Source organism: Manis pentadactyla, chromosome 6 (assembly GCF_030020395.1).
Source record: "Manis pentadactyla isolate mManPen7 chromosome 6, mManPen7.hap1, whole genome shotgun sequence".
Lineage (NCBI taxonomy): Eukaryota > Metazoa > Chordata > Mammalia > Pholidota > Manidae > Manis > Manis pentadactyla.
In genome coordinates, this window is record NC_080024.1 from 63,137,412 (window position 1) to 63,164,690 (window position 27,279).

Sequence of the window (27,279 nt, forward strand, 5' to 3'; positions counted from 1 at the left end):
ATCTGTGAACACAGACACAACTTCTTTTTATTATTGTTACTGAATTATTAGCATATAGGAGACAGTGTTGTCTAGAAATCATATTCCTGTGTTCTTTCTAATGGAATGAAATGTTTCTATTCCCATTCAGAGGTCCAATTTCTGTCTTTTGGCTTCCTAAATGTAGTAGGCACATAAAGGCCAGAGTCACATACAGCTACTGGGCCATTTTCACCAGTGGGTACTGCTTTTGTGTCCTAATATATCTCAAGTATTGCTTTCTTGAACCTTCTGCATCCTTTCTCAATGAGGCAGCAGACCTGGACAACGCTGGCTCCTTGGGCCAGGCCAGGACACCTCAATTTCTCTCCTGCTTCCCTCTGGTTCTTCAGTTCATGGAAGGGCCTTGGAGCCCCTCTTAAGACTTGGCTGTCTTGCCGGAGTATGCGGGTTCCAAAATGCAGGTTTTGAGGATGAGGCACATGTTCCAATCCTACTCACACTACACTGCTTTGGTGTTTAGGGCATAAGGACAACTATTGCTAATGGGATAATGATCCCCTTTCAGTGACTATTCTTGGGTGCAACTTCCTTAGCATCTCAGAGAGAGAGCAGGGGTGATTTATGAAGTAGAATCAGACATTCCTGTACCTCCTCCCATACCATAATACTCTCCTCAAGTCTTTACAGTGCATTTCAAGTACCCCTGACCATGCTCCCCCATGAGACAACTCACTGTGGTAGAAAGATGGGATAAGGCTTTAATGTGAAGGAGCTCCTCATAGATAATCTCCAGGTCATCCACTGTCCTCTGGCCAGGTCTGCAGAGAAAGGAGCAGCAAGGAAATAGTGAGAAAACATTCACTAAAGCTTCAACTACAGAAATGGATTCAGGGGCCAGTAACCTTGTTAAGGGATTCCTTAGGAGAAATCCCTGTAAAAAGATAATCGGCAGAGGGAGAGCTTGTGCCATGATAATCTCCAGAGGGTTTTTTGAGATGAATGTGTCTCTTGATGGGAAAATGTGCACAGCCCTTTCCCTTCCGGTCTCAGGGAGAACATCCCCTTTCACCTTGTTATTGGCTGGCTTAGTTCTCACTTCACTGGTGATTGCTCTAAAAACCTGCTTTTCATTACTATTTTGATCAACAACAACAAAACATCAACAAAACAGAATAAGTGTTTTCATCAACTGGATAATTGATCCAAATTCCTTGGCTTCCTAAATGCTGTCTTAGAATAACAGTCCTGCTATTACTCTTGTTCTGGGCTATGTAATATGTTTCTACCACAGGACTCAAATAAAGGATGTATACAGACTAAACACTTTCTTATCTATCCCCAAGGAGATGAGAGCATGAGATGAGCAGAGGGCAAATAGCAGTGCTTAGAGTCAGTAAGAGAGGGAAAATGGAGGCACACAGGGCTATTTCCCAAACTCCATTCCACGGGTGACTAAAGCTCAGTGAGATGTTAATCCATGTGCCATCTAAAGTTTTTTTCAATTAATTAGTATAAAAACAGTAACTAATAATCTGCCTTAAAGGATGGGCTATGGGGGTGTTACGGACATTTTGGCATGGGAGGATGAGGTGGATTTCTCAACATCTTTCGTGTCTATAATTATTCTGTAATCACTAATAGTGTTTAATTCTACATCAATGAAAATGGATATGATTGGTCAGTAAATTGTTCTCAGCAACAGTAGGAACCCTGACTAATATGTTTTTGAAACTTAAAAACAAACAAATGGGTTATCAATTCTAAAAAGTGCTAGGAAGTCAATCTCCACAGCGATGGACAGGCACCGTTCACTCTCAGCTAACTGCTGTGCTCATGCACATCACCTATTACACAGTCATCGGTCTATCAACAACTTATGGTATTATTAAATGTTACTAATATTAAACATTTAAACTTTATTGAGCTACTGATGGTGTTCCACCCTTACTTACATTATATTTTTGGAAGTGTTCCTTGGTCAAATAAATTCGGAGAGTGTTGGTGTACTGAACAGAGTACTGGGTTGCAAATATGAAGATCAAGTTTTAACCTCAGTACAATCACTCACCAGCCTGTGACACTGGAGCCTCAGTCTCATCTGTAAACTGGGAACCAAACCTTCCTGAGAGAGATGCAAGAGCTAAAAGGAGCAGTGAATGTGAAGGTACCTGTATATTTATTTGTAAAAATAATCCAGCAAAGTGATATTCAAAACTCAGGGTTCTTGCTACTTTGCTTAACAGGTTAAACAAACTTATCAGTAAAGTATGACATTTGGGCCAGCAAATTATATGTAAAACTTAGTCAGTTATTATATAAGTATTCTGTGCAATTAAAATTTAATTGCAAGTATTCTGAAGTAGTTAATTGGATTAAATAATTTTGCAACCATAACATGACATGGGGTCGTTGACAGATCAAGTAGGGCTACTGGAGTAAGAAAACTCTTTGCATACCTTGCACATGTCTCAAGGACAGATTTAACATGAACTAAAGAATATGATAAGTCTTCTCTTATACCATCAGTGGAGGATCTATTTCCAAATCCTGACTATCCAGACAGGTTGGAAGTCCACAACTCAGGGACTTAGGCTGACCCGCTGCCGAGGATTACCACTGAAGGACACAATGGGCACCCATCCAGTGCTTCATGGTGGGACTCAGGAAGTACAGGCCCCAAGACACCAAAGAAAAATCTATGGCTACAGAGGCACTGAAGGAGCAGGCCTTCTTAGCAAGAGGCCTAATCCACTACTTGACTTAGACATGGGGATTTTGAAACTAGGACCCTTGGGGATTTAAAAGTCAATTGAGTCACCTCAGTCCACTCACTATGATAGAGGCAGCTAATGTGAAAGTCTCAAGGTAGGCATAATAGGATTACGGCTCTTCAGCACAAGGAGAAGCCTGCTGTTCTTGCTACTTGACATGAGCTGCAAATAATATGGACCCTCCTAGAAGCTTGGCTAAAAGACAAAACAGTTGTCAAATCTCATTCTCACCTCCATGGGGTGGGCTGTTAAAGAGGGAGGAGAAAAGCTCAGCTGGGAAGAGGGTTAGGATTTAGCTCTAAAATCTTGACGGATTCAAAATTGGCATTTGGCAAGCAGATTTCTATGAGTTTAGGAGTGTTTACCAGTATCAGTATGAAATGCATACTGATCAACACTTTACAAATTAAACAGATGCTGCCTTTAGAACTTACAAATCCCATTACATTAAACATGATAATATTTCATCCAAGAGTTAAAACATATGAAGGACTCTGTCAGATCCTCAATGCAGCATACTAAAAATTTGACCCAGTGGCTCAAAACTGCACTTTGAGCCATTATAAGAAGTCCTAAGACCTGCACCAAAGTGTGGGAGAAGAGAGGCAAAGATGGCAACATTCAAGCTAGGGTGAAACCTACTGCTTCCTGGGGCCCACACCACTGAGCTGTGCCCCAGCACCCCTCCCCGATGCTGCCCCACCCCTGGCTCTCTTTCTGCTTTCCTAAAATTTCTTCTCATGTCTTTTGGTCCATTGCTCTTTTGCTCACCTCCTGAACTGTGCTGTGCCCGAAGGCTCTGCTCTGCCTTCAGTTCTGTTCTCATTTTGTGCTGTCTTCTCTCCCTGGGAAAACTCCCCAGCTTTCATCTGTATAATGCCAAGATCTAAATCTGTAGCTCCAAACAGATCTCCGTCCTGAGCTCCAAGAGCTCCCCCACCATCTCCTCCCAGATAACCCACAGGTACCACGAGCTCAGTCTGCCCAGAAGTGCTCCCCGACCCTCACATGAGACTCTTTAAAAGCAGATCTGAGTTTACTTTTCCAGACTTATCTATCTCCCCTCTCTTCACACCTTCCCTGTGGCTCTCTTCTCTGCCCAGCCATATTGGACATCTCCCCACTCCACAAACGTGCCATACTTTTCCATGTATCTAAGGCTTCTACATGCTCCTCTTTTTGCCTAGGATATTCTATTTCTGCTTCAAGCCCACCTCAGCTGTCATCTTTCCTAGGTAAAACTGGTTCTTCAACCTTTATTCCTCCACGGCTTATGGTCCTACTGCTGTGTAATTACAACATATTATGAATGATACAATTTGCTTAAATGTCCATAACTCTGGACTGTTCTTCTCAAGAAAAGCAAAATCTGGTAGTGTAAAAAGCATGGGATTGGAAGCAGACACTGTATTTGAGACCTAAATTATGAGCTTGCTGGGTACCCAATTGGTCTAAGCCTGGTTTCTACATCTGTAAAATGTAATACTAAACAGGATTGTTGAAAAGATCAATGAGTCAATACACGTGAAGCATTAATACACTGAAAATGTGGCACAAATGCAGGATGGCAGGGTGGATGTTCGATAGGGCTCCTCAGTGAATGAGTCCCCACAATTAATGCTGAACTCAGGGGCTGTGGAGGAGATGGCAGCAGTGTCAGGGACTGGCTCTTGCTTTGTGGCCTGAGGGGGATGGCTCTGTTATCCTTCCTACTGAAGGTCAAGCAGGAAAAGGTGCCCACGACACTGCTTACTCTTGGTACAGCACATATCTGTCTCATGGCAAATAGTTAATTATTAAGGAAGGAGGAGATAGGACGAAAATGTTGGGCCTCTCCTCTTATTCCAAATCCCATCAAATATTTGTAGAAAATATACAGAAAATGTATATTTTCCATAGGATTATAGATTTATTCATCCAGCTGTGAGGAAGAAACTACCATGTTGGACCAGCTGAAGTTACTCAGTCTAACTAAGTCAAGGTCAGTTGGGGCCTTGATAGAAGTCACCACCCAAGACCAAGTAACCCCTGTTGGGCCCTTTGGGGCCAGATTTTTGTCTGCCATGCTAAAGGTCTGATGGGAAAGATATTTTAAAATCCAAAACAACATTGAAAAGAAGCACCACCACCACTGACAACAAAATAGTACTGTTGGCAGACGAGGGAGTTTTAGGCATTCTTGGACAACAGAAAGCAGATAGCAATAAAATGTGTGTGAAATGACTGGAAGCAGTCACAGCTTAACACAGAAGAAACCACCGCAGGAAGAAGATAGCACTGCTGGTAAGACAAGGCTGGAGAGAGCAGTTCATCAGAAGACAGCTACCCTCGGGTCAGTGGGCAGTGGGGTGCCCTCTCCCACGCCCCACACTGAGCAGCACGCAGGGACAGAGTTCGCTGCCAGGCTAAAATGTGAGACCTGCTGGCTAAGAAGTGCCCAGGGAGAAGCCTGAAAGAGAAGCAGGGCCAAGCATGTGAGAGCCCTGGGCCCTCCTGCCAGACACGAGGAGGAGAAGGGCAGGTAGCTCTCCTGGAAGGCAATACCCAGAAGGTCTCCACTCTGGGAAATCCTCCTTAGTTTGGCAACTGGTGGGAGGAAGGGGGTGGGAGGGCATCAGCCTGCCTGCATGTGCCTCTCCCAAAGCCAAGCGTGCCAGGGAACATGGCTTCCACTGCCCTCAGGGGTGGCTCTGTTGGGGTGAACTGCTGCACCTGCACAGAACCCCATGTGGCAGCTCTCCCTGCTGTCTGGCCTTCAATGGATCTCTGCTACGGAGAAATAGACTTCCACAGGGACTTGCGGGATGCTGCGGAGAGAACCATGGTAGCCGTTTGAAACAGAATGGAACAAAGCCTAAAAAGAGTTCAGTCTCTGAGTCCTAAATCACATTCAAAATGAAAGGAAAAAAGCAAACAAGCAAGAAAAAAACCCAACCCTGTGTCTATAGTGGTCACTGTAATCACAGGACAGGCTGCTGTCATTTGGCACTCCACCTAGGTAGCAATGAACTTTTCTGTCCTGTTTGCATCAAATGTTTTAATGAGGTGAGGGAAGTTAGGACTGCAGTGTGTGAAGAGACTTACTTTTAAAAATGAGTATATTCACAGTTAGCAAAGCAACAAAAGTATTCACGCGAGGATCGCCACAGCGAACTCACCATTCCCCTGGGAACATGCCATTGGGATTCAAAGTTGAGGGAAGTTGCAGGGACGAGGCTAGATGGAGCACAAGTCAGTGTGGCCAACCTGTGCCACTGAGGTGAATGCAAGTATGGGCCCTTCTCCCATCTCAAGTGGCTCTTCATGTCTGTGGCACTAGTTGTAGAGAACAAGGTCAGCCTCTCCTGAGGCCAGCAGCTCAGAGCCTCTCTGCCACCTAGTGTCTCAGAAAAGACACATCTCTCTACCTTGATCTTGATCTAACCCAACCCCTCAAAGAGCTCCCAATAACATCTAACACTGAGCCTTCCCCACCACAGTCACTGAACAAAGTTGCATTTTAAAAGCAGGTTTCTCATGGCTAACAGTGGTTTTACGCACATGCTTTAGACATTAAGGGGTGACAGGGAAAAACTGGGGAAGAGATCCTGCAAAACAGGGCGCAGCCTGTTCAAACAGTAATGAAAGAGCCCCAAGGACTGAAGGCAATTGGGCTTTTAAGAGTCCAGGGAACACTATGCCCAAGCAGGAGGAGGGGCCCTGTGCACCTGCACAGAGTAACCCTGCGAGCCTGGGGAAGTGAATTCACCCTCCGGCTGCTCTGAGTGGCAGCCAGTGAATGGACCTGGTCCTTACTTGTCCTTCTCCAGATGTCCCAGAGAGAGAGATTAGGCATCCCTGCTTCTTTATAAATCTGCGTGGTGCCACATTGATGTGGATTTGCCGGATCCTGCTGTGGAAAGGCCTAGTTTCTGCAGAGGATGCATTCTGGCAGCAATGTCTAGTTACAGACAAGATAATAAATGGGGATGGATGGAGAAGTACTTTATACATTAAAGGGTGGGAGGGCTCAGGTGATATTGGAAGCTGCTGGTAAATACAGTTTTATCAAGGAATTTATCAAGGTCAGAGACAGAGCTCCTCAGTTATTGGAACATGGATAAAATGAGGGATTTGTCCAGCTGCCAAGTAGCACATTGGCATGGCCAGTGGTAAAACATGCAGGTGAGAAAGCAAATAACCATATTATTCTAGACTCGTCACCTAGTAGACCTATTCCCTGGGAAAACACCCAGGAAAGTCTGTGGTATAATAGCTATGCAAACACTGTCATGCTTCAAAATAAAGGAAATGCTTTATTGTTTTTTTAGGCAAGGGTGGGCAGGAATGCTTTATTTTTGATGTAACACTCCATCTCAGCCCAGTGCTTCTCCTGCTTACAAGTCATTTCTCCAACTTGGATCCTTTCGCAGCACTCTTACTTAAAGTTTTCCTGAGATCTCACCTCTTCCACTGCCCCTGAAGGAAAATTTGGTGTGGTTTCCTACTTCCTTGTCTAACAAACCAGCAAAATGTGTTTCTTTTCTTCACATTTTAGGACTCTTGCTCCTTCAGGATTAGATCTTAAGTGTTAAAGACATTTCGGGAGGCTGGGCTAGACAATCAAAGTGTCCTGCCCAGGTCTGGCTGCTCGCCTCCCTGCCATGCCGCCACCCTTCACCTTATCTTTAACCCAGGAAAGAACATGTTAAGGCTTTCAGATGCAATTAGGCATATTTCAGTTCTAATAGCAAAGATTGTGTACGTGGCAATTCTTTCCTTCTTTGTAAGGTTATAAATGAATACAGTTTATGACTACAGTAAAGGGCAAATGCTTTATGAATATTGTTGAGAAAAGATGTCATCCCCATTAGGATATAGGATAAGAGTTCCATAATTATGGCCCTGAGTGTTAAGTATTTATAAGACACTGTGATTTGAGGTTTTTCATGTTTAGAAACTGAATACATCCCAACATTCTTCCAGGAAAAGTGTTTACTTCATGGACATACAGTGCAAGAAGTTTAACATTAAAATTTTTAAAAAGTGCAAGTAGAAATATTTTTCCTTTAAACCACCTAAGAAGCAAGTTGAGAAAAACAAACACATTGGGATGGAATAACTACCTGCCTTTGTGTATAAGGCATATATATGTATGTCAGGTGGAAAATGCAAATGGTTCTTGAGGAAGTGCTATGTGGATGCATTATTACTTCTTCCCTGCAAAAATTAATTCTTAATCAAGGATAGATGGATTATCCATATTTCTTTGGATTCCACTGCTTGTTCAGTAAATCTACCAGAGATGATGAAGTTGAGGCAACATAGTTGAGAGGAAAGAATACTATCCATGAAAAAAAAAAAAACGAATGAAATTGGATTTGGAGGAAGCTGACTTGGGCTCAGTTCTTGGTTCAGCTACATATATATTCCTGTGCAATGTTAAAGAGGGCACTCTACTAAGCTCAATTTCTTCATCTGTAAATTGTGGATAATAACCTAAGTCCTACTGAGCTCACAGAGTAATTCTAAGGCTTAAAAGAGGTGATGTGTATGAGGTCACTAAATAAACAATAGAGTGTGATTCGTATGTTAGCTATTAAGTTTTGTTTGTAATTCTGCTAGTGGGTTGATGTAAACTTTTTCTACGGTACATGGTATACTTGTACTTCAGGGCTATATGGTAATAATTGAATGAGATGAGATTATTCTGTAATAATTATTTTTAAAACCAGATTTCTGTGACATCTTTGCTCACCAATGCTCAATGAATAAACCCAGGAGGCTGTTTTGAGTCCTTCATGGCCTGACAAGTGGTGGACCATAGTAAAGGACAGAATCAGACAGACCTGGACTGAATTCTGAGACCAGCCCTTTTGGGATAAATACAGGCAAGAGGCTTAAACCAAGCCTGTTTCCTAATTCATAAAATAGGATAAATGAATAACTACCTCATAGTCTACTGAAAGAATTGAATTGGGTAATTGTTGCACATAGTGCCAAGCACACGTGTGCTCAATAAATGCTGGCTATGATTACATACAATTGCATTTGTTTTTCTGTTTACAATCCCCTTGTGAAGTTGGGAGAGGGTAAGCAGGTATTATCAAACTCATTTTATAGTTTAAGAGATTTGTAATGGACATGTTGGGTGACTTATTAGTAAATTGCTAAGACTGGACTTCAGGGCTCTTGTGCTCAGTACTACTTTCACTTCATTTAGCAGACTCCTGGGTCAAATGCATGTATTTCATAATGCAGTCATAGTATTCCCAAAATGTAATTAAGTTTAATCTCATAAAACTTCAGTTTACTGGATTCTGTCTTTAGTCTCAGCCCTTCCAAACCATTTCCCACAGAGACCAGAGAAACTCATCTACTGAAAGCCGACCATACCACAGCTCCCTTTAAAGTCATTCAGTGATGTCCCAAATGGCTATAACATCCAAGGTGCACAGAGGACACAGCTGTGTTTCTTAGCACTTTTGGTCTGCACATTCCTTCAGCCTGGAACAGCTTACTGTTCCCTGCTGCAACTTCCTGACAGCTTTCTGGCCCTTCCCCCACCCCTGCAGCCCTGTCAGGCTAGGAGTTCTTTCTTTGTTCTGGGAGGAAGAGCACTAAAATATTGTTTTTTTGCTGCTAATAAGAAGAAAGGGCTTGAGAATCAACCTAAACACCCAACAATGACCAACTGAATGCATTAGGAACACTAAGAGGATAGACTACTATGCACCTATTAAAAATTCCATCCTTAAAATAGGTTTAAGGTTAGGGGGAGAATGCTGTGACATATTAAGTGTAAAAAGTTAGGAACTGAAAAATAACTAGAGGGATAGGCACCTAAATGTTAATAATAATCATTTCTGGGAGATGTGATTGCAGACATTATTTATTCTTCTTTAACTCTTTTCAGTGGTTTCCAAATTTTCTAAAATGAGCAGATTGATTTTAATAATAAAAGTCATTAAAATCTTGAGGTAATCTTATAATTAACCTTAAACTGTAAATAAGCAGCTGCATCCGTCCACCCCTATCCCAAGTCTGAATCCTAACGGCAGTGATCCAGTGGCTGGTTTCTGGGGCATATAAACCGAAGGGTAAGTGGTAAACTGCTTTTATGGGAGGAAGGCAACAAGTCCAAACCCAAGAAATGGCCCACTTAACACACTCATTTCTTCCAGTACTCGCTTAGGGCATAGCAGTATTTCCAGGAAAAACAAAGGCAAAGTTTGTCAGGCAGGGAAGGGAAATTTTCACAGTGATTTTTTATTTCATGAAGATTAGGCTCTCTTAGTCCTGTTTCTCTTTTCATCTGACTTGGATTTGGTGATGGACTTTACAACTTTGAACATTCTCTTGGCCTAACCCAACAGAAATCAAAACCCTAGGCTCCACTGATTTTAGGTTTGCTAATCTGGGTTCTTCTAAGGAAGCAAATTTCTCTATAATTATTAGGACTTCAAATCTCACACCCCCAAAAAGAGCATGGACAGCTAAAGACCCGATTAAAATAGGCTTGCTAATGAAGAGACAATATACAGCTTCTCCAATGCCCTCTAGAAGCAAGTGTATGGAGCAGCAGGGGTGGGCTGTCAGTGCAGCCAAATGCCTGATATACATTCCCACCCCTGCTTGGTTTCCTCTCAACCTTACACCCCATAATATATGTTGAAAATGTTCATTTACCACATGAAATAAATGAACTCAAGTTTCTGGCCCATTGGAAAAACTCCAGAACTTGCCAACAATTTTTCCTTCTGCTAAGGCCCAACTAACTTATCTCTTTTTAAACTACTTAAGCTTCTAGGCTTTTAGGGAATTTCAGAATTGCAGACCTACCTAGAGTTAGGTTTGGGAAAGAGCATCTATTTCATTTCCCTCTCGCCTTTAGACTGGTTTCTGAGAGACCATTCTAAATTCTAAATCACAGTGGAGCATTATGCCTCACTTTACTTAGAAGAAGAGGTTAGGAGGTTTTTAAGGCAAGAGCTTTTTGTCTCCTTGAAGCCTTTTTTCATCCAGCTAGCTTCACGTTCATAACATTCTGTTCACCTGGTCACTTCACATCGTTTTGTCTATGGCCCCCTATCCAAAGTATCTGCTTAAAGGTAGAATGCACACTTCTACTGGTAAGGTCTCCATTGTGTCTATTTGCTGTAGGGCAACCTCTTGTTTTTAGACTTATAAACAAAGCAAATTCAAAACAATAAGCTCCAAGAGCTCATTTTAGGTTTGATGGTCCTGTCTGTGGGCTGCAACAGCAGTGCTGTCAAAGTGTCATTGCTGTACACCACTTGCCCCCAAATGCCATCCAGGTCTGCACCTGTGAAACCAGGATGGGTATTGTGAGTCACTCTGCCTGCCATCACATAAAAAGCTAATTTCACATTCAGAATGTATGTTTTTTTTCAATACCAATAGCAACAAGACTGTGCCAAAAAATTTCCCCTGAAGCTCTATTCTGTTTTTTAAACTACAGAACATTCTTTCATTAGTTTGACAGTTAAAATGCCGCAGCTAATGTAATAAACAGAGAATTTTTCTAAGTAGCCTGTCAAAACAAGTGACACTTTTTTTTTTTGCCAGCGAGTCTCAGATTCAGAACAATAGGAAGTACCTTTCAAAGCAACATCTTCATTATACAATCAAATTCTCAAAGTAATCTTCTCATCAAAGAATATTGTGTTATTTCTTTCCCAGTAATTATCAGAGTTCTGCAACCTCTCTGGCAGTGGTGACTATTATAAAATGCAGCTGTGCTGAGTTAAAAAATTGGGGGTCCTGCCCTGGTCGATATGGAGGCAGTGCATCTCATGCCTCCACATTTCTTAATGGCTTGGCGGTTTGGGCAGTAGAAAGTCAGCATTTCTGGGACCTTTGAACATACTGTCCAGTTTCCAAAGGCAAAGTGCCTAGCCGGCCCCTGCAAGGATGGCAGTGATACTGACAAGTTTTGACCAATAGTAAGCTTATTTTCTTTCCACTTAAAATAGAAGCTCTCTAGGTTATTCTCTGATTTTTTAAAAGGAGTGTGTCGGTGTCAAGTTGAAAAGTCTGTCTCATAAAATTTTCACTTCCCCATATCTTAGGGGCTGTCATTCCATCAGAAAGACGATCTAAGAGAACTGACTCAAAAGAACTACCAGCCCAATTCCAGGGTTTGCAGTTTCACAAAATGTGGAAAGATGGGAAAATCCCAAGAGCACCCCAAATGATGTGCCTCAGAATACTGATGAGACCTGTGTTTCAACAGCCAGGGACAGGCTGGGAAAGGTTGATCTTTGGAAGGCAGTTTTCTTTGAAGAATCTCTGGGCTGCGAAGGATCATGCAATTCAATGCCTTGTGGCAGGGAAAAGAAGCACAAGCACAGGCTCCTAATCCTGAGGGTGGCTTGTAAAACCAGCTCTCAGGCTCCTGTGAGGGTGAATCAATTAGCATGAATGTTCTTAGCATGGTGCCAGGTACAGAGCAGGCCCTGAATGTTTGCTGCATCTGAATCTAATTTGGGAATGCCTCTCCCATATGATTATAAACTCCCCAAAGGCAGGAACCATTTTATTAGTCTTCTTTAAAACCTCTTTGGTACACGTGCAAAAATCTTTGTGACTTGAATGGAATTTCTGCCTCCCTTGAAGCAATTAAGAGCTGAGGGAAAATTAGCTGGGGCTATATATTCATTTGCTTAGTCATTCACTCAGCAAAGGTTTATTTGATGGTCTACTTGGTGTAAAGCACAGAGCTAGGGATAGGGCCTTGTCTAACATCCACACCAGGTTATATCCCCCTCTCCACATTATATTCTATTAACACACACTACATTTTCCTTTGTAGCATGTAATGCAGCTGTGAAAAAATAGCTGTTTGCATAACTAGTTGTCTCTCTCTCCTGCACCAGACAGAAAGCTCCAGGAAGGAGGTGCAACCCTCTTGTTCAATGTTGCAGCCTTAGCAACTAAAGCAGTATCTAGAACGAAATAGGTGTTTAATAAATATTGGTTAAGTGACTAAATGAATGTATGAAGTAAAATGAGATATGTCCTTGCCTTTAGGAAACTCACAGTTTACAGCAATGTTTGTCAACAGGGGTGTTATTTGCAGGACAGCTTCTTATTTTGTAAGGTTCTAAGTACTGGGGAATGTTTAGCATCCCTTGGCGCTGGCCACTGCCCAGTGAATGCCAGCAGTGTGCCCTCTCATACACTGAGACAACCACAACATCCTCCACAATTCCAAATGCCCCAAGGGGGGCTCTCCCACCTCTGCTTCCGAATCATTCGGAACCATCCAAGTATGGTATGGACTTGAATCAAAGTGGCAGCAAGAACAGCAAGAAGGGGATGGATCCAGAAATGATGAAGTAAAAAATGATGGGAAGCTGGACGAGGGGGTGTGGAGAAGAGAGAGGGGAAGCAGTCTGACAGGAAGGAAAGCATGGCTTATAATGGGGGTGTTCATTTGAGTTCCCCAAGCCCTAGGATTCTCTTGAGCCCCTTCAGCCACCCACCTCTACCCTACAATCCTTCAGAGCAGAGAGGGCATAAATTGGCTGGGCAGGCTTCTTGAGTGCTACTCATGATTAGGTCAGTGAAACTGGTTTTTCTGTTTGATATTTTGGATTTTCCAGTAAAATTTTTGTTTAAAGAAAGGTTTTTGAGGCTAAAGGAGCTGAAATCCATGGTCTTAGAGCTAAGGATGATGGTGCCAGCTGGGATGAGGGAAGGCCTTTGGGACACATGGTGGGAGACTTTAAGACCCAAGAGAAAGTTTTGATAAGGACACAGTGTGACAAAATATGAAATGGGTTGAAGGCATTTGCAGCATTGAGGAAGGGGAAGTGAAGGAGAAGAATCCTAGGGAAAGGAAATAAATAAAAGCGCACTCGGAGGCCGCTGTTAGCTGGTGTGAGGGGGTAGCACTGGGAAGCTGGTCTGAGGGGCACCTCAGCTTTGGAAAGTGCCCAGGAAACACACAGACATGCAAAGTTTAACACTCTCGCCGAGACCCACTCATAGGTGGAGGCTGGCCAGGCCAGTGAGTCAGAGTCGACATTGCAGCTGGCCGGCACTGGCTGTGGGGTGGCGGGCGGCTTCATTTCCTGCAGGAGAGCATAAACGTGTGTGTGGTGATTTCAGAACCAAGTGCAAGCCATCCCTTATTTCTGTCTGGTGTAGGAGACAAATAATTATGCAAACAGCTATTTTTATCACAGCTGCATAACATGCTACAAAGGAAAATGCAGTGTGTGTTAATAGAATATAATACGAAGAGGGGGCGTTGGGAAACTCAAATGAACACCAATCCTTAGGGCTTGGGGAACTCAAAATACCGCCATTCTAAAAAGATTTTCCTGTGATTGGGGCTGTGGCATAAGGCTTCTTTGTATGCCCCCTTGCAATTAGTAGAGCTCCTGCCTAGAAGAGGAGCTCAGTATATGCTTTCTGAATTGATCTGAGCAAATACTTCAGAGTCTTCACCCTCAGTGTCTGCTTTCAGCTGAGATGGAGAGTGCCTCACTGGCTGAATGGAGGCCTCGAAGCGCTAATGGAGCAGTGGTGTTCTCCTAGGGATGCATCTTTCAGCTAAAGAGTGTAAGGTTCAGAATGGGTTGAAAGGACGGGCTGAATGAATGAATGCAAGCATAGGCATGAGGTCGGTGCTTCTGACAACCTCTGTCCTATTGCATTAAGAAGAAAGGGGCTGTCTCTGTCTGGCATAGAAACAGCAGTTTCTGTTTGTCATTGATCAAAGGTCCTTTAATATGTGGACTCAGTTTTGACAGACTGAGCCGATCACTAAAATGTCCTTTAATTTTAACTTATGCAGAAGGGAAATGGAGTCACCTGGCTTACAAATAAAGTAAAATAGGGAAAAGACAAACACTGCCGTGTCACCCTTCAGGGTCTCTCCTTTGGCCTGGGGTGAAGGCCAGGACTTTTGTAATGAGCCTCTTCCCACTGGCCCGGGTGTGGGGGCCTGTGAGCTCTGTGGCCCAGCAGCCTGCAGGGCATGGGCACCGCGCCCCTACTCACGGCTTCCGCAGGGTCATCCTCAAGTGGGCGTCAGGGCCCATCTGCAACAGCAGCAGCATTGTGTCCTGGAGCTCCTCATCCCACTCCTTTTTCTCCTCTTCAGTAGGCAAAGGGGCATCCTCATGCTCGTCGTCCAGAAATCGATAAAATAAATACTTGTCTTGGAAATAGTGTTCCTGGTCCACTATGGGAAACATGGAGGCAAGTATCAGCTGTTGCATGTCTGCCTTACAGCCCTGTCAACCAGAAGCAAATGGACGGTGTCCCATGAGAGAGCCAAGTAGTGGCCAGGCAGCATGCCTCCTCAGCCTGCTGCCTGCCTCGCCCCAGGCTGGGTGGCGGAAGCCAGGCCCTTAGCCACAGTCCTGCCCTCCCAGCTCTCTGACCTGCCCATCTCCTGGGCGGCCTCAGGACTCTCCCGCGCTGGATGCTGACTTAGGAGAACCTGCCAACTTCTCTGACATGAGAGCTCTTGACCAGCAAAAATTGCCTTGGTGACATTTTCTAACGGGACATACATCCCAAACAGGAAAACAACCAACTGCCAGATCATGCTCTGTAATGGTTTTTGAAAGCACAGACTTAAAAAAAACCCTACTTTGTAAAGGTCAGAATTCATGTTTTTCCTTCTAAATGTACTGTTTATAAACAGGTTTGCACTTTTTAAAAGTTAGAATAAAATTAATTGAACAAAACTGATTAGATCAATCTTGTAGGTCATATAAGCCTAGAAGGATCTTATGGTAATTTCCTTCTGGTTCTGATTTTTTAAAGTTTTTTTTCTCTTGTTCTTTTTAAATAAAAAGATTTAGATCTCAGTAGGACAAAGTCAGTGGACTAGGCTCAGAATCCCTCCTCTGTGTGTCTTCAAGATTTTAAGCCCCTTTTCAAGATGGAGCATCAATACTGTGAAAAGATAAGAATCCTTGCTGCTCAGAAGGGATCCCAAACAGCAGCAGCATCTGGGACCTTGTGGGAAATGCGGAGCCTCAGGACCCATCCTAAACCTGCTGAACCAGATTCTGCATTTTAAGGAGAGTCCCAGGTGATTTCTATGCACATTAAAGTCTGAGAAACGCTGGCAGAACCATTATTAGATTCACAGGTGTTAGTTAGTAAGTTAAACAAATGATTTTAATAGTTTGTTGGTTTGAAAAAGTGGACTTAAAACAAATGGCATGAGTAGTTCAACCACAGTTACACTCTGGTCCTGAATAGCTACTCAACTCAATTAATGCCCCTGTGGATATCAGGGGCTGCAATTACAGAGCACATTCCTGATTTAAAATATGGTCATCTTGTGGGTATACTAATTGGCTCCCCCAGACAGCACAATTGTTAAAAGGCAGCTTCTGAATTCATTACTTTCTTTCATGTCATCAGCCCAGCCATATATTTCATTGCTCTTCATTCTGCGCTTGCATCAGGATCCCTACGCAATGCTCAGAGTATAACCACACTATCAATGAACCATGAATGCAAACTAATAAACATAATTGGAACTGATGCACTTGGGTTGCAATTTCATTTTCTCTTCATACATTCTCCCAAGTTAGGAAGGTGCAATGGTGGAACACAGCAATCCCTAGCACCACATGCTGCCTTTGTACTGCTACAGAAGATGCAGGCTCTGCAGATCCCTTAAGGGATCATAACTTTTTCTTGCATATTTGGGAGCTCAGCAACAACTTACACAGGAAATGCACTCAGCATTTCTTGAAGGTTTCCCAGGGACTGTGGCTCATCTTACCATGGTTGAGAACACTGTCTTCTACCAGCACTTGCCACATGCCCACAGCTTGCGTTCGGGAGTGAACACATGGAGTCTGCTGCAGCATCCAGTCCACCAGCTCGGTTCCCACACAGCACTGTCTACAGAGGGGCAGGACACAGAGGACGGGGGTCACCCCCATGCAGATGAAGGATGGGAGATGGTTTTTGAGAGGCCCTCCCAAAGAGATGAATGCTCTTCTGCTGTAAGAGATCTTCTGCTGCAAACGAAGTACCATGGTGTGGCCTGAGGTTCTCAAACTTTCGTATGAACCAGTAAGGGCACTTAGTCATGAGGCACCTGCTAAGCGAGGCTGGTTCAGTGAGCCTGCAGCACCAGGGGAGATTGAGTGGCCGCTAAGCAGGGAGCATTATTTGGCAAGCTGATCCCAGGGACTGAAGCTCTCCCATCTTGAGCTGGTCCCAGAAAAATCTTAGGATAAAATGAAGGCAAAGCAAAATTCTGACTTCCTTCACCTGAGCCTTGTGAGGAATAAGTTAATGTTTGTGATGCACTCAGAGGTGCTCCAGAAAGGCGCTGTGTAAATACAAAATTATATAGCACTTTATGTTTTCAAGTAATACTACTGATCTTCCTCAGAGGGGTGTTGGGAGAAACAAACAATTAGCGATGCAGATCTCTGAAAAAGTTCCATGTAGTGAGCATCAGTACATCTACAGAGCCTATCATTGGAGGAGCTCCAAGTGCTTTTTGTACAGTCACACTTCATCGCTAAGATGTCCCTCTGTGGTGAGTTGGTTGGGGTGAGCCAAGTACATGTATTAATTCGGAAACATGTAATTATACACACACACACACACACACACACACTAGGAAATATTGAAACCTTGGGTGGCATGAGACAGAAGGGCAGGTGTTCCTGGCATGAGACAGAAGGGATGGTTCAAGGGAGGAAATGGAATAGTGAAGTCCTAGGGATGAACCCCAAGGGGCAGTGCACGGAGTCACAGGCAGCTGAGTCTGAGTCACCAGTGGCCTCCCATCCCATGCTAAGGATCATGCCATCTCTCGGGTTAAATTCAGAGAGCTCCTCTCTAGTTCAAACTGAAGGAGATTTCTGGTGCTATGTCCCTTTAGGAAAGGGCTTAACCTGGAAGGAGTCATGAAGTGCAGCACAGGGATGCTGCTTAGGAGTGATGTGACTTTGGCCATATTGTTTCCACTATCTGGTTCTCAGTTTTCTCATCGTAAAAAAAAAAAAAAGGAGGAAAATATGGCCTTGAAGGCTGTGGATAAAATGAAGGCTCCTGTGGCCAGGATTCTCATCTGGCCCTGGCTGGCTGGCTCACTACACACATGTGGGCAATACGTTGTTATTGACTCTATGTAAAGAGCCCTGCCCAGTGCTCTGGGTGATGTGGTGGCACAGCTGTAAAGCTGCTGGAGAGCAGAGCAGAGGCTGGAGTGGTGGCAGCGCCAAGGACAGAGAACCAGAGGATGGCTGTGGCTGTGCTGGCAGAGGTCCAGAGGCAGAGACCAACTTGCTGCATGCAGACTTGCTTTGAGTGAACAAGATTTTAGTGATTGACCTGCCACCATGGAAATAAAGTTGGGCATAACCCTCTCACCCCAAGAATGTTCTACTGTCATTTCTTTGGTCACACTGAATCCATAGTGAACTTGCCCGGGGCTGAAACCCATTGGCAAGACAAAGGCCATTTCTAATTCTAGTATTTTAGGAACTCTGAAATCTATCACAACTTTTGGAATGCCCTGATTCGAGTCTGACCCTACAATATTTCACAAAGAGGATGTACTGAGAAGGCCACTGGATTCTACGACCGCTCAGATTGCAGTCTACACCCACACATTAGAGCTTCAGTGGGCAGAGGCACCTAGTTATTATTTATGATGAACACATGACCTATCAAAATAGTCCTCCTCTAATTTGAGAATTTATTAATGAGAAAAGTATTATAAAAGTATAAAAATCAATTTTATGTGGCTTTTAATTCAATGATTACCTTTACTAAAAGGAAATGAGATGGTTCCAGAGTACCTGGACCCTTGTACAGGGTATAAGAATCTTGCAGTCAGAATAAGGAACAAAGACACACAGCTGGGCCACTTGTAGCTAATGGAATCGCTGGGTTTTCTCCCCATTAATGACCTATAGACACTTTAGAACTGACAGCAGACCTCTGGAATAGAGATCAGTGCAGGCTAGGTGGGGGTGGGGGTGGGGGTGAGGGTGGTGACGGTACTGCCTCTGGTGATACTTCAATGCCTAATATAAGGGGGTGAGGAGCACAAGAGAGAGAGAGAGGATGGAAGTGGAAAGTAAAAGATCCAGAGCAGAACTCACACTGTGTTACAGAAAAAGGAAGTCATGGCTTCCAGTTGAATCCATGGGTCATTACCAGCAGACCATTAATTTGTGTCATAGGGTGTGGAATAGACATAACACCTATATTTCAGGGATTTAAAACCTTAGTACCACAGAGCAAGAAAGATTATATTTCTGACTTCTAGTTTCCACTAGCTGTCACAAAAGATGACATCTTTTAATGGAATTTCCCTAATGCAAGTCAACACTTGAGAAAGCATAATCACTTCTTAAAGGAAAAAATTATAAAATTTTAAAAAGAAAAAGGTCTTTCAGCCATGAGATTTTAAGAAGCAATTAATGAGTTAAAGTGATTCAACTCCCTCTGGGAACATGTGACACATGATTTTTTTTTAACCTTTACTTCCCTTAAAATTATATCAGTGTGTAGGTACCACAGACTCCAAAAAGAATGAACATTCAGGGTTGGAGAAGACTTCAAATTAACTATCTGTCTTAAGAGAGGGAATGTGTTTTAAGAAGAACGTGCTTCTGATAAAGCTAAAGTGTTTCTCAAATCCCATCTCATTTCCAAAATTCTATTAAGAAGAGGCCAATGCAAATAAACTCAGTTTGATCTTATAAACAGATTCACAACAAATGCAAGCAAAAGAGTGTTAGTTTGTATGGAGTGCAGAAAAAGTGAACCAAGGAGGAACAATTTGCAACGCTTTCCATGTCCGTCTTTGGGAAAGAGACTACATCTGGAGGCACATAGATGCAAAAGTTTGCTGTAGGGTGAACCAGGTGCAATTTTACAGGTTCTATCATAGTTGATAGTTCCCAGAAAGATATGTATCTGTCACAGTAACTTTATTATTTGTATTCTAGCTTTTCACTGTGCCTTATGAGTCTGGTTCATGTGAATTGAATGGGTTTGACTCATGCCACATCTTCTGTGTTCTGAGGTCATATCTGGGCTAAATGGGAAAGAGAGCCTGACTGAAAGAGGGCCATGAGTTTGAATCATGGCTGTGGGGAGAGAGAGTGAAGGCTTGTGTGCCATATATAGGTCATTTGTAAGCCCTGCTGAATTGATAAAATCAAAAGTTAAAGATTAGACATGAATCCCTGTTTGATCCACCATGTTTGTTTGTTTGTTTGTTTCATTAGGCCCAGAAAACTCATCTAAATCATGTAGCCCTGGTCTTTATCATTTCTTAACTCTAATGACCACGATAATGAATCCTATCCTGTATGATTAAAGATGTGATATAGGATTCTATATCTTACCATATACAAACTAGAATGATATCCTACATTAGAAAGTAAACTCTGTAAAGGACATTGCATATTATGTTCACTCCTGTATCCTTAGGGCTTGGAACACAATAGTGCCTGTTCGTACAATGAATGAATGACAGAATGAATGAAAAGATCCCTGAATTTGGAAATCAACCAACCCTTGGTTTAAATCCTGGCTCTGCCACTTACTAGATGTGTGACTTGGACAAGGAAAACTGTTTAATCTCTCTGAGCCTCAGTTTTATCATCTGAAAAATGGCCATATACCTACCTTTGCAGGGCTGTGGTAATGATAAAGTGAGATAATGTATGGAAAATGGCCTGGTACAGGGCTTCAAGCATCAACAAATGCTCAGGAAATGTTAATGGAATCCCATATAAATATAGTAATTTTTCTGAAAGACACTAGCAAACAGAAATACAAACATTTTCTTCTCTTTGTTCAACATAATTAAGCCAATGTCCAAGCACATTAGTTTAGGAGTAAGTGCTGGGAATACTAAGGATAATTAAAGTTATACAGGGATCCAAGACAAGCTTAGATCTTCTAGAATCCGAGGCATTAGAAAACATGCTGCTTGTGGTTGGAAAACAGGGAAATTCAAGTTTGTTTCAACGTCATGAAATATGAGTGAAACTGACTGGGCTGCAGCTTTTAGAATTATCACCATACCTGTATGTCTTCAGGTGGTATTTTCTATCTCTTATCATGTGAGGTGCTCGAGAGAGAATAGCATTTCGTAAAATTTTTCCAGCTCTGAGGATCTTCTCTGAAGGTATCTAGATTTTAATCAGGTGGCAGGAGGGGAAAAGAAAGAAGGAGAGTTTATAACCAAACCAGATGAATCCTTAAATTACTTTCCAATTTGATTCTGGCTTGAAAAATGCAACTCACTCATACATTTACATTGTTCACTGTGTGACATGTCACTGTTTTATTTGAGACCAGAGACATACTGAATATTTATTGTCTCTAGAAAATGTATCTGAGGTTTCCTGATGTGATGCTCTGACATACCAACCACCTCCAGGGGTTACTTAAAAAGCTAGCTCCGATGGCTCATCAACCCACCTACATCCCATTACCTTGGGAATGGTGTTAGCAGGACGAAGAGGAACATGAGGTTCAATGAGAGGTGTCTGAAAAATAAAATGTTAAAGCAAAAGAAAATTAAAGAAAAAGTTCACTAAAGAAAATTATGGGTTGGGGGATAATAAGAAATATCCATTTTTATGAAACTCAAAATAGAATTAAAAAAACAAGACACAAAATCTGCCTAAAGAACTTGAATGCATAGGCATTCAAAGGGCAAAATTAGATCATTCAATTTGCCAAAATTTAAATATAAATTACTAAAAATGAAAAAAACATACAGTAATGATTAGATGTTTGTAGGCTTAATGAGAAGGGAATCAATATTATCTACTCAAAGCATAACAAACATCAGAGCAGAGGACAAAGAAAAACAAGATAAACATGAATAGAGATTAAAATGACCTAGCTCAGGGGATAGGGATAAAGTATTGATTTAGAATAGAAATGAGCAATTTCATCCTCTCTCATGTACTTGATGTTCTTTTCCTGAATTTTTGTTTTTAGAAAGAAAGTTTTAATTTTTAAATGGTGCTTCTTGGTGGTTTCCTGCGCTCAAGTTCCTAGAACCCCCTGGAGCAGCTTGCGCATCATCTCTTTTCATTTGCAAAGTGGAACACAGCTGTCAGGATTCCCCGACTATGGGACCAGCTCTGGGATCTAGGTGAAGCTCCTATTACCCACATTCTTCCGGTGAAGGTGCTGAACTAGAATCACAGGGAAATGACTTGCTATACTACCTATACAGTTAAGTCACCTAGTCCTACCCAAACCACTTTCCTCTACTTCTCAGTAATGTTTGGTGATGGTGTTTCCAAATGGAGGACAAAGATATATCCAGTCAAGGATGGTGGTAGAACCATCAGTACAGCGCTATTAATGCCACTTGCAGAAGATACGCAAGGATGGTAGGTTTACTTATGAGGATATTGGCCCCCCAAAGATGTCTGTATCCTTATCTTCAAAACCTGTGACTATATTAGATTACATGGCAAAAGGTACTCTGTAGGTGTGATTAAGTTAAGAATCAAAACAGGGAGATTAGTCTTGTGTTTCCAGGTGGGTCCACTGTAATCACACGGGCCCTTAAAAGATGGAAGAGGGAGGCAGAGGGGTTACAACCAGAGAGACAGCAGTGTGAGCAGGGCTCAGCCTGGTTTTGCTCACTTTGATGATGGAAGAGGCCAAGAGCCACTGAATGAGGGCAGCCTGTAGAAGATGGAAAAGGTAAAACAATGCATTGATTTTCCCCTAGAACCTCCAGAAAGAACTAGCTGTTAACACTGCTATTTTAGCCTGTGAGACCCATTCCAGGTTTCTAAATTACATCACTGTAAAGTTATACATTTGTGTTGTTTTAAGCCACTAAGCTTGTGGTAATTTATTACAGCAGTCACAGAACTAATATGAATATTATTATATTTTATGCAAAAACCCTACTTTTTGCAAAATAGGAGCCATTACATTAAAGATAAATTATTAGGTTTCCCTTCCAGTCCTAATTAAAAAATGTAATCAATGGGGGAAATAAAAGTCAATATTAATTAAAAACAACTTATGCACATAAATACAAATATATGTGTATAAACATACACCTTCCTTTTTTACCAACAATAAATTTCAGATGGGCTGCTACTTTTAATATTATAATAGAATTAAGGAAAAAGAGAAAATAATACAACGTTTTAAAAAAAGTATAGATGAGATAAAGATTTATTTAGAATGAAATCTCACTGAACCTACTTAAACCTTTTTATCACTTCTCTGGAATATAGTAGACTTTTATTCCCCCTCTTTAAATCACTGGAGCACAGGTGTCAAGCAGTACTATAGTATTTTAGCAGCATACTACTTACAACCAACAACAGACTAGGGAACATCGATCTGGTCCATTTCAATAGCAGCTTTGAACAGAGACCAACTTTGACCTGAGATAGCCCATTCTCCCTCACAGCAGACCTTTCGATAGGATGGGCCATGAGGTCACAGAGTCCATGCTTGTATTGTATCCTCTAAGATGACAGAGAGAATTCTGTGATGCCAACTCCCCTGGAAAAATGTTCAAAAGCACAAGACCAGCAGGCACCAGAGCCAGGGAAATGTGTGCAATTAAAGCATGCTATTTCTGAGTTCTCAGTAGTCATGCTCATGCTGCCCCCCTCTTTATATTACATGGCTTGGTGTGTATGTCTAGGACTGTGCCTAGTTATGTATGCAAATTATAGAAGCCTCTGGTTATTCTTTTCTTTTTAGATAATTATTTTTAATTGAAAGGGTAGTTGACACACAGTATTACATTACATTAGTTTCAGGTGTACAACATAGTGATTCAACATTTATATACATGACAATTCTAGGTACCAGCTATCACCATACCAAGCTGTTACAATATCTTGACTATATTCCTTATGCTATACATTACATCCCGGTTACTTATTTATTTTACAATTGGAAGTGTGTACTTTTTTTTTTTTTTTGTGAGGGCATCTCTCATATTTATTGATCAAATGGTTGTTAACAACAATAAAATTCTGTATAGGGGAGTCAATGCTCAATGCACAATCATTACTCCACCCCAAGCCTAATTTTCGTCAGTCTCCAATCTTCTGAAGCATAACAAACAAGTTCTTACATGGAGAACAAATTCTTACATAGTGAATAAGTTACATAGTGAACAGTACAAGGGCAGTCATCACAGAAACTTTCGGTTTTGCTCATGCATTATGAACTATAAACAGTCAGTTCAAATATGAATACTCATTTGATTTTTATACTTGATTTATATGTGGATACCACATTTCTCCCTTTATTATTATTATTTTTAATAAAATGCTGAAGTTGTAGGTAGATACAAGATAAAGGTAGAAAACATAGTTTAGTGTTGTAAGAGAGCAAATGTAGATGATCAGGTGTGTGCCTGTAGACTATGTGTTAATCCAAGCTAGACAAGGGCAATAAAACATCCACGTATGCAGAAGATTTCTCTCAGAACAGGGGGGGTGAGGTTCTAAGCCTCACCTCTGTTGATCCCCAATTTCTCACCCGATGACCCCCCTGCGACTGTGCCTGTCTTAGGTTGTTCCTCCCTTGAGGAATCTTACCTGTCTCTGGCTAACCAGTCATCTTCTGGGGCCATACAGGGAAATGTAAAGTTGGTAAGTGAGAGAGAAGCCTTATTGTTTGAAATGGTTAGCTTTTTACTTCTTTGCATATTTATGCCCTGTAGCTTCTATGCCCAGCATTTGTCTTGAGGTATCTTTACCACTTGGAAGAATTATGATACTCGGTAAATTTGATATGAGGCACGAATTCTATTTAAGGGTTGTAATTAGGAAGGAAGAAGAAAAGCTATAGAAGTAGCAGGCGGAAGAAAACATGGGAAGATTGATTATTTCTTTGACATATCTTCTTGTAGAGTAACTTCAGCATGTGTAGGTTTTAAACTACTACTTAAATTGCGCACACACATTAACATAATAGGAGTATAGTTACATAACCAAAGCATACCTGTAATTACCAGCCATCTCCAGTGAAACCAAGAAGACCAGTTAGGCACCTTAGGCATTTGTGAAAACTTATCTATGATATGGTGGATATTGTCCAACTGAACTTGAACAGTCTGAGAGAAATCAGACAAATTAAAACAACCCATTCCTGGGGAATGTTCACATCCCTTATGTTCTTTTAGCAGTAAATAGTCTGTAGTTGTAAGATTTTGGAGCGCTACAATTTGCACTTCTCCTAATTCTTGATTGAGTTCCAACAGTATAGATCCAGTCAAATTTGTTGTTTTACTGTATGCACAGGCCAGCTTAGATATCTCCTTCCTCATTCCCATGGCAAGTCCAGGAACTGGTGGGATGAGTGCATCTACAGCTGTAGCAGTGTGTGGATCTTTGTTGGGGTTTTTTGATGATCATCTTCTGGCATGAGTCTTCCAGAGAATGCTGATGTTGGAAGTTCTTTTTCATATCGTATCTTAGTTCATTTTCGGGGTAGCCCAATTAGGCTTTGATCCTCTGTATAAACACAAACAGACCCTTTGCCTACACTTTTATATGCCCTTTATACCCTTGTGTAGAACTCGTTGGAGGTTACCACACAGGAACTGCCCTTTTTTTTTTTTTGGTATCACTAATCTACACTTACATGACGAATATTATGTTTACTAGGCTCTCCCCTATACCAGGTCCCCCCTATAAACCCCTTTACAGTCACTGTCCATCAGCATAGCAAAATGTTGTAGAATCACTACTTGCCTTCTCTGTGTTGTACAGCCCTCCCTTTTCTCGTACCCCCCCATGCATGCTAATCTTAATACCCCACTACTTCTCCCCCCACCCTTATCCCTCCCTACCCACCCATCCTCCCCAGTCCCTTTCCCTTTGGTAGCTGTTAGTCCATTCTTGAGTTCTGTGATTCTGCTGCTGTTTTGTTCCTTCAGTTTTTCCTTTGTTCTTATATTCCACAGATAAGTGAAATCATTTGGTATTTCTCTTTCTCCACTTGGCTTGTTTCACTGAGCATGATACCCTCCAGCTCCAACCATGTTGCTGCAAATGGTTGGATTTGCCCTTTTCTTATGGCTGAGTAGTATTCCATTGTGTATATGTACCACTTCTTCTTTATCCATTCATCTAACGATGGACATTTAGGTTGCTTCCAATTCTTGGCTATTGTAAATAGTGCTGCGATAAACATAGGGGTGCATCTGTCTTTCTCAAACTTGATTGCTGCGTTCTTAGGGTAAATTCCTAGGAGTGCAATTCCTGGGTCAAATGGTAAGTCTGTTTTGAGCATTTTGATGTACCTCCATACTGCTTTCCACAATGGTTGAACTAACTTACATTCCCACCAGCAGTGTAGGAGGGTTCCCCTTTCTCCACAGCCTCACCAACATTTGTTGTTGTTTGTCTTTTGGATGGCAGCCATCCTTACTGGTGTGAGGTGATACCTCATTGTAGTTTTAATTTGCATTTCTCTGATAATTAGCGATGTGGAGCATCTTTTCATGTGTCTGTTGGCCATCTGTATTTCTTTTTTGGAGAACTGTCTGTTCAGTTCCTCTGCCCATTTTTTAATTGGGTTATTTGTTTTTTGTTTGTTGAGGCGTGAGAGCTCCTTATATATTCTGGACGTCAAGCCTTTATCGGATGTGTCATTTTCAAATATATTCTCCCATACTGTAGGGATCCTTCTTGTTCTATTGATGGTGTCTTTTGCTGTACAGAAGCTTTTCAGCTTAATATAGTCCCACTTACTCATTTTTGCTGTTGTTTTCCTTGCCCGGGGAGATATGTTCAAGAAGAGGTCACTCATGTTTATGTCTAAGAGGTTTTTGCCTATGTTTTCTTCCAAGAGTTTAATGGTTTCATGGCTTACATTCAGGTCTTTGATCCATTTTGAGTTTACTTTTGTATATGGGGTTAGACAATGGTCCAGTTTCATTCTCCTACATGTAGCTGTCCAGTTTTGCCAGCACCACCTGTTGAAGAGACTGTCATTTCGCCATTGTATGTCCATGGCTCCTTTATCAAATATTAATTGACCATATATGTCTGGGTTAATGTCTGGATTCTCTAGTCTGTTCCATTGGTCTGTGGCTCTGCTCTTGTGCCAGTACCAAATTGTCTTGATTACTATGGCTTTATAGTAGAGCTTGAAGTTGGGGAGTGAGATCCCCCCTACTTTATTCTTCTTTCTCAGGATTGCTTTGGCTATTCGGGGTCTTTGGTGTTTCCATATGAATTTTTGAATTATTTGTTCCAGTTCATTGAAGAATGTTGCTGGTAGTTTCATAGGGATTGCATCAAATCTGTATATTGCTTTGGGCAGGATGGCCATTTTGACGATATTAATTCTTCCTAGCCACGAGCATGGGATGAGTTCCCATCTGTTAGTGTCCCCTTTAATTTCTCTTAAGAGTGACTTGTAGTTTTCAGAGTATAAGTCTTTCACTTCTTTGGTTAGGTTTATTCCTAGGTATTTTATTTTTTTTGATGCAATTGTGAATGGACTTGTTTTCCTGATTTCTCTTTCTGTTATTTCATTGTTAGTA

At 41.9% G+C, this 27,279-nt stretch overlaps 1 protein-coding gene across 14 annotated transcripts in view; it reads right to left on the reverse strand.

Annotated features, from left to right (window-relative positions):
- The window catches only part of RAPGEF4 (Rap guanine nucleotide exchange factor 4), a 312,049-nt gene that overhangs the window by 60,966 nt on the left and 223,804 nt on the right, over positions 1-27,279 (reverse strand). For 12 of the 14 annotated variants that reach the window (XR_008998260.1, XR_005023015.2, XM_036876921.2 and 9 more), the window contains 5 exons: positions 21,215-21,268; positions 20,802-20,908; positions 16,516-16,637; positions 14,766-14,949; positions 716-800 (listed from right to left, as the gene is read on the reverse strand). Coding sequence is in view for 12 of the 14 variants with exons in the window: in XM_036876921.2 (XP_036732816.2) it covers positions 716-800; positions 14,766-14,949; positions 16,516-16,637; positions 20,802-20,908; positions 21,215-21,268 (552 nt within the window). In the remaining 2 variants the exon portion in view is untranslated. The remainder of the gene's footprint in view (positions 1-715; positions 801-14,765; positions 14,950-16,515; positions 16,638-20,801; positions 20,909-21,214; positions 21,269-27,279) is intronic. The other 2 variants (XM_036876919.2, XM_057503900.1) reach the window with 1 other exon arrangement.